Source organism: Nicotiana tomentosiformis, chromosome 1 (genome assembly GCF_000390325.3).
Source record: "Nicotiana tomentosiformis chromosome 1, ASM39032v3, whole genome shotgun sequence".
NCBI lineage: Eukaryota > Viridiplantae > Streptophyta > Magnoliopsida > Solanales > Solanaceae > Nicotiana > Nicotiana tomentosiformis.
Window position 1 is genome coordinate 67,937,822 of NC_090812.1, and position 7,865 is coordinate 67,945,686.

The following is a 7,865-nucleotide window of genomic DNA, read 5'->3' on the forward strand; positions in this document are numbered from 1 at the left end:
TTAGACAAAATCGGGTAAATAAGTTTATAATCTTGTATATATACAAAAAAGTCCCTTAATATAATATAGATAGATCTCCATGTAAATGTTCTTGGATAACTCTAGTTTCTCCTTTTATTGTGATGCCAAAAAGTCTACTTCTAACTTCTTTTATTGTTAACATAGCATAAATAACCCTATCATGTCTCAAACAAATTCTTACTAGCTACTAGGCGATCTTAGGGGCGGCCCAGTTGGCAGCATAAGAAGAGATGATCTTGGCATAAAATTTCGCATGATTAATATGTTTGTGACTATATTACTAATGTAATCTTTCTAATATTTATACAATAGTCGACTACTGGTATAAAATTCGGTATAATTAAGGTAGTGTTTGATTTTTTATATTAAATAGATCTATATATTATTCTATGTATAATAGAATGCGGAATAAGAATATGTGAACTAACATAACTAAATAAGATTTTAAAGGAGAAAAAAAAGGTTTATAAAGTAGATAATCCTTACCGAACAATGTAACAATCCTTTTGAGTATCTTTATATGTGGCAAATTATCAGAAACATGGTCCATATTTTTACATGTTTTTTTTAAAATAAAAAAAAATTGTTTCGTGTTTAAATTAGACAACCACTTTCATTCGTCCACTATCTATTCTTAAATTTTTAACCAACACTATCTATTTTTATTAGTATTAAATAGTAAACTGACATTTTGTTCACGTGGAAGATGTTGGTTGGTTGAGCTTCGTCATAGACTCCACAACCATTAATCACGTGAGAATGGGATATTGGGATACTTATTAAGTTGGTCAACTACCATTTTACTATTTGCATCAAATTTCTAATGCCAAATAGTTTCCTAAAACCATTAGAAAATGAGAAATAAAGACCATTTTTAAGACCATAACATTTAAATGAACATTTTGATATATTATGCAAATATTTAATTTAAAATCACAAAATTTAAAATTTCTTTTCATTTCTTTAATTTTGTTCTTAGTCAAACTAAGACCAAAAAATAAAATGAATGGAGTAATAAATTTTGTTGTGCATGTTAGACAAAGGTTGAAGAAAATCTAATTGACAGTTAACTTCACAAAAGAAACTAAACAAATTAAAATAACTATATATCATTTTAAAACTATATTACAAAATACTAAAAATTAGACAAAAATCTTATCCTAAGACTAAAATATTCCCAAACACAAGAGGAACTGGGATTTACCATCATACTCAACACAAACAAGTCACAACTAAAAAACAAAACAAGAAAGAAAGCCTGAAATTTCCTCCATTAACACACATTTCTCTTATACCCTCTCTCGTTCTTGGATTACCAAGAAAAGAAAATGGGGGTTTCTAAAACTTGGAAAGCTACAAACTTTCTAGGGTTTCTATGGCTGAACTTATTATTCCAATCAGTAGTGGGTCGTTTCGTGGTGGAGAAAAACAGCTTAAGGGTTGTTTCACCTGATGATATTAAAGGCACTTACGATAGTGCAATTGGCAACTTTGGGATTCCACAATATGGAGGTAGTCTTCCCGGTACTGTGGTTTATCCAAAGGGAAACCAAAAGGGTTGTCGAAACTTTGATGATTCTGGGATTTCTTTTAAGTCAAAATCTGGTGCTATGCCCACCTTTGTTCTCGTCGATCGTGGAGGTATGCAGCCAACTTCCTTAGCTCTTTCTAGAAGATTCTTCTAAATTGTACTTCCTCGACACAATTTATTCTTTCCTTTGAGTATGTCCCAAAAAATAATAGTACCCCCTTTCTATATTTAGAAATAATTCAACTTTAAATTTTCTATCTTAATCTTACTAAGATGATTTATAGCCACAATAGTATCTATGGCTTGTTTTAAACCACAAGTTTCAAAAGTGTTTCGTTTCTTAACTATATCCAATCAAATATTATCACATAATATGGGACAGGAGGGAGTATCAATTTTACTTGGTCGTTGTTATAAAAAAAAAGACAATTTATTGAGTATTAGAATGAACAGGTGTAAATTGAGTAGAATGGATATTGAGGATTCATATTTTCGGCCAATTAGTTTGATATTGAGGTGTGGTTGTAGTTTGTTGTTGTTATTGTTTACTTTGTCCTTGTCACTGCCTTGATGTCTCAGTTTATTTTTGTTATTTTGGGGAATTTTCTAATTGTGATTGTTTGGACTGTATTAGTGGTATTTGGTTTAGGTTAATGATACAGAGTATCTTAGTTCTTGAAGTATCCGATTGCTTTTCTTCCGACTGTTTCTAAGTGTCATATCATGTGTAGTACTTCTGTCGGTTTTCCCTAATAGTCGCTGATAAATTTGAATGCTTTATTGTTTTCAGTTGGCTTGCATTGCATAGGCTACCATCATTGTTGATTTTGAGTCCCTCAACTCTTTCTAGTCAAACTTTCTGTTCTTTTTTCTTTCTTTCTTTTCTATTATAATTTTAATTTCAAATTTTGGAAATGAAAATTTGGATCCCAGAAGGAGTCATAGTTCACTAATACTTTGAGCAGTAATTGGGGATTGAAATGTTAAGTCAACGTACTCTTTTATATCGAGAAAGAGGTCATCTGTAAAATTATCACGAGTTATGGGGAGTTACTGTTTTTCTTGTTGGCAGATTGCTTCTTCGCTCTGAAGGTCTGGAATGCCCAAAATGCGGGCGCCGCTGCAGTTCTAGTTGCAGATGATGTTGATGAAAGGCTGATAACCATGGACACACCTGAAGCGGATGGTTCTTCTGCAAAATACATTGAGAACATAACAATACCATCTGCCCTCATTGAGAAAAGCTTTGCAGAGAAGTTGAAGAAAGCTGTGAATGCAGGAGAAATGGTTAATGTGAATCTTGATTGGAGAGAAGCTGTGCCCCACCCAGATGACCGTGTGGAGTATGAGCTGTGGACAAGTAGCAATGATGAATGTGGGTTCAAATGTGACATGTTGATGAAATATGTCAAAGATTTTAAAGGTGCAGCACAAATTCTTGAGAAAGGTGGATACACTCAATTCACACCCCATTATATTACTTGGTATTGCCCTCAGGCATTCACTGTAAGCAAGCAGTGCAAGTCTCAATGTATCAACCATGGAAGATATTGTGCTCCTGATCCTGAACAAGATTTCAGCACTGGATATGAAGGGAAGGACGTTGTTATTGAGAACTTGAGGCAGCTGTGTGTTTTTAAAGTGGCCAATGAGACAAAGAAGCCATGGGTGTGGTGGGATTATGTGACTGATTTTCAGATTCGATGTCCCATGAAGGAGAAAAAATATAACAAGGAATGTGCTGATGCTGTTATTAAGTCTTTAGGTAATAAATGCTGCCTCTTAACACCGTCCAATTATCATATATGAATAGATTAATGTCAATTTTTCTCTCCGCAGGTCTTGATTTAAGAAAGATTGAGAAGTGTATGGGAGACCCTAATGCTGACGAGGACAACCCTGTTCTGAAAGAAGAGCAAGATGCTCAAGCAAGTTTCTTTGTCTTTCTTTAAAAGTTTAAAAACAATTTAAATGGGTGCAAGCGCTTACAAAAGTAGAACTCCTATGCAGGTTGGTAAAGGAACAAGAGGTGATGTCACCATATTACCTACTCTTGTTGTCAACAATCGACAATATCGAGGTTAGTCCATGCACTTACTCTCGTATTCAATTGAGAACTTTATTTTTCTTTCTTAATGCTTGTTCTTGCAGGAAAATTGGAGAAAGGGGCTGTTTTAAAGGCTATTTGTGCTGGTTTTGAGGAGACTACTGAGCCTGCAGTTTGTTTGAGCGATGGTGAGTGCACTTCATTTTTAAAGCTAAATTTCAGTAAGATGTTTAATCATAACATAGAATGACTTTCTTTTATAACAGACGTGGAGACAAATGAGTGTCGGGATAATAATGGTGGCTGCTGGCAAGACAAGGCTGCTAATATCACTGCCTGCAAGGTTCTTGCATTGACTTGTGGAATTCTACAACAGTTTTTGTATCAAAATTTTTGTAATCTTCCCTGTTTTCTGTCTCATTGATCCTCTTAGTTTGTATGAGCAGGATACATTTCGTGGTAGAGTTTGTGAATGCCCCGTGGTTGATGGTGTGCAGTTTAAGGGAGATGGTTATAGCTCTTGTACAGGTAAACTAACACATTTGGTCCATTTTAATTGAAATGACTGTTTTCACTAATTCAGTTGTCAAGCAGAAAGTTTTTTTTTTCTTTTCTTTTTTCTTGTTAGATGAGTTTTTTCTTAACTAACCCCAGATAGAAAATTCAACTGGATAACATAAGTTCAAGAAAACCTTTTAATAAAATTCTTCATGTATTTTCAATGGGTTTTACAATTATCAGCAAAACTTGTTATGCTAATCATGGAAAATCCAAGTGCTTTAAATTCAAGACTAGCGATTACTTTAAGTGTATGCCTGTATGTTATTAGATCATAAAAACAAGTAGGTACATATTAGATTTTTTTTTTTTTGGTGTATGCAAGAGTATGTTGGTTTTCTCTTTTTTCTTTCTTCTTATGTATACTTACATATTTTTTAAAAATGAAGATGCCCTTAGTTGAGTTGTATTGTTTGTCATCAAAGAGCTTTTATCATGTAAAAGGTAGTAGAACAGATCATGGCAGCTGAAAAGTGTGATCTAATAAGTCTAGCTCTCAGAAGTTGAATACAGTTCAACTCTGATTCTTATCTGTCTGATATCCTTTATCACTCTATTACTTAAAAAATGTAGCTGTTTTTTGTCTTATTGCTGCTTCTTTCCTCAGTCTTTTGTATTTCTTTTTAATTTGCACGTGCAATTTTGCTGTCTCTTGAAATTATGTTGTGACTTCAATAATCTAATTCCACTATCTGCAGCAAGTGGACCTGGGCGATGCAAACTCAACAATGGAGGCTGTTGGCATGACACTCGAGATGGTCATACTTACTCTGCTTGTGTGGTTGGTCAACCATCTCTTGAATTTCAATTTCTTATATTTATCTCCACGTTCCATTTTCAAATTGGTCCAGATTTGAATGCTGAACATGTTCTAACAGGATAACGAGGAGGGGAAATGCTCTTGTCCTCCAGGATTTAAAGGTGATGGTTTTAAAAGTTGCGAAGGTAAGCGATTTTACTTGATCATGATGAAGTCATTATATTAGGAAAATTATCTTTTATTCTTAGAAGATAAATTATACACACTACCTTCCTCAAACCCCACTTGTGGGATTATACTGGGATAGTTGTTGTTGTTGTCATAGAAGACAAATTAAACTAGTAGTGACCCTCCCCAGCAAGGAATGTGCTGGATTACTGGTAGGGGGATAGATATCAAGGGAAATTTATGGAGGATAAGCTATTCAAAATTCTCAAATGAGCAAAGTAAAACAGTGGAATTTTCAGATTACTCATCAGTGATGTTATTGCAAAATTTTTGGTAGAGGAGTTATGCGGAAAAAAAGAAGCTAATAAAACAAAAGAAACTTCTTGAGTATGTTTCGAACATTGAATGGTATGAACTTTTTTGCATATGCTCACTGAGATAGTCTTAACTTGTAGAGCTTCTTTTCTCTTTATGGAACTGCCGTTTTAACCTCTATCATTATGTCATTTGTTTTCACTTCATAGATGTTGATGAATGTAAAGATAAGAAAGCATGTCAATGCCCAGAATGCAGCTGCAAGAATACATGGGGCAGTTATGAGTGCAGTTGTAGTGGGGACCTGCTGTACATTAGAGACCATGATACCTGCATAAGTAAGTTCACATAGTCCAGACTTCATTCCAAATATCCCTGATTATGCATCCACAATAACTGGTTATGGCAACTTTAATTTGCAGGCAAGAGAGCTAGAGAAGTCAAATCGGCATGGGCCGCAGTTTGGGCCATTTTGATTGGATTGGCTATGGCTGGTGGTGGTGCATATCTTGTATACAAATACAGATTAAGGGTAAGTTTAGAACTCGTTCGGACAAAGCTTCTAGGGAATCTAATTTCTTTCGAACCCCCTATATTATTTATATGCGGTCCTAACCTTGCTACTCTTACTTCCACTAGCAAGAGAACTTCTGCTCGACTGCTCGTATATACAGTTAATTGGTGATAGTAATTCTTTAGGGTATTTGACCTTTTCAGTGAACCTCAGGGTAAAGTTAATAAATGATTTTTTACATCTGAAGTTTTAGTTGTTAGTGAACTGGTAATTGATTGATTAGAGCATTCTACCGATAATTTGTTCAAATTAAATGGGTTAGCCCTTGTCCGAGAATTAGCCTTTCCTTTTTATTCCTTAACCAGCTTTAAGAAAGAGTAACAGCCATGTGATTGATTAGGTTAGCTGAAGTTTAGGCTAGTAATTCTTAGTTAGGAAAGAAATATTTACCTTATTATATCACATTCTACCTGGTTTTCTATTTGCTTGACACTCAACACCCCCCCCCCCCCAACCCCCTACTTGTTATTGTATGTATCCATAATGGGTTCGTGTTGGTGAAAACAAAAGGCTAATTGAAGAAAGTTGTTTATTTGTACACGTACAGTTATGGTGATAATTGGTGAATCAATCACTTTCTTAGCTTAATTACTAATACTGGAAGAGCAAAAACATAATAGTGCATGCTTCCACTTGCGTTTTCAACTAATACACTTGTTTCTGGACATTGCTTGTTTGTAATGTATACACACTAATATCTCCTTTGCTATTACCTTCCCAGTCATACATGGATTCAGAGATCAGGGCTATTATGGCACAATATATGCCGCTAGACAGCCAAAACGAAGTCCCAAATCATGTCAGTGATGAACGTGCTTGAAATAGAGATTAACATGCCACCAGATTTCCAAAATGAAGTCCAAATGTTGCCAAGCCTGGATAGCAGACAGAAAATTATCAGTAATCATTCTTCTGAGAATTTGGTTGAAGTGGCAGATGCAATTGCCTTCACTTTCTAATAAAGAAGCTGAAGGTAAATTCTTACGTCTGTTATATACAATGGATAATAAAGACAGCGTAGGACTTTTTTCTCCTCATTTTATGTATCTTTGAGGGTGTTGTACCGTTTTAGGCATCAGTTTAGGTTCAGGGTGAACAGTTTGTGGTAGGATTTATATAGCTGTCATGTGGAATGAGTTGTATCACCATTATTTAAATTGGTGCATGCAATTATGTAAATTGCCTCCCTTTTCGTCATGAGTTGCATCCCATGTATGAAGAGGGATCAAAATTAATAGTAGTAACCGCGTGTGATCTGTGGAGCAGGGTATACACTAGAACATGACTATGCCTTGCTGCATGAGTATTACTGTAATTTTTAGCTTCTGTTCGAGTATCCTGTATCTAACTTGCTTTAAGTTGTGTTCGTCGTTTGATCTCTGATTGGAAAGCTATAGTGTCACTCAGCCGGGTTTTAGAATCTCAGCTTTATCTTCCTAATAATTTGTTTCCTTTCCATTTTAAAGCTCATAGCGACCGTTGGAACTGAAAATGAACTCTCCCTTGACGACTTGTCTCCTTTCCGTTTTAAAGCATAGGAACTGTGAAGTGTGTTCTTGGCATTGCGACTTAGATTAGGTACAGCGGATATCCTTCTTTATTGTTTTCTTTGGGGGCAAAAAGTAAATCTATTATAGTTCTGTGCAGTGAAGGGTGTGGGTTGAGTAGTTCAGCCCCCTGCCCTACCTTCTTCCCCTTTCCTTTACCGATGGAGGGCATCGGAAAATAGGATAAAATGTATTCGTCTACTTCACTATGGTAAAAATAGGGGTGGCAAACATGCAGGTCGGGTCGGATATGGATGGATCAAAAAAATGGATAAATTATATCTGACCTAGCCCATATTTGATACGGATAAAAGATGGATTAGCCGGTGAATAATATGGATATC

The 7,865-nt window shown here is 35.2% G+C and overlaps 1 protein-coding gene across 1 annotated transcript; it reads left to right on the forward strand.

Moving 5' to 3' along the window:
- The first annotated feature begins 1,221 nt into the window (after positions 1-1,221).
- On the forward strand, positions 1,222-7,364 carry LOC104094236 (vacuolar-sorting receptor 3-like). The gene is made up of 12 exons (XM_009600112.4): positions 1,222-1,662; positions 2,625-3,317; positions 3,392-3,480; positions 3,563-3,632; positions 3,704-3,787; positions 3,866-3,942; positions 4,046-4,127; positions 4,856-4,938; positions 5,036-5,102; positions 5,610-5,738; positions 5,823-5,932; positions 6,696-7,364. Exons 1-12 carry the CDS (start codon positions 1,350-1,352, stop codon positions 6,792-6,794), a joined length of 1,896 nt encoding a protein of 631 aa, XP_009598407.1. The 5' UTR covers positions 1,222-1,349; the 3' UTR covers positions 6,795-7,364.
- The last annotated feature ends 501 nt before the right edge of the window (positions 7,365-7,865 follow it).

Bases quoted from the DNA above. Each gene is read 5' to 3' on its own strand.
- LOC104094236 (XM_009600112.4), top strand. From the start codon at position 1,350: ATGGGGGTTTCTAAAACTTGGAAAGCTACAAACTTTCTAGGGTTTCTA. The intron at 3,633-3,703 runs GTTAGTCCATGC...TTGTTCTTGCAG, and splicing joins CAACAATCGACAATATCGAG to GAAAATTGGAGAAAGGGGCT. The intron at 3,943-4,045 runs GTTCTTGCATTG...TTGTATGAGCAG, and splicing joins CTAATATCACTGCCTGCAAG to GATACATTTCGTGGTAGAGT.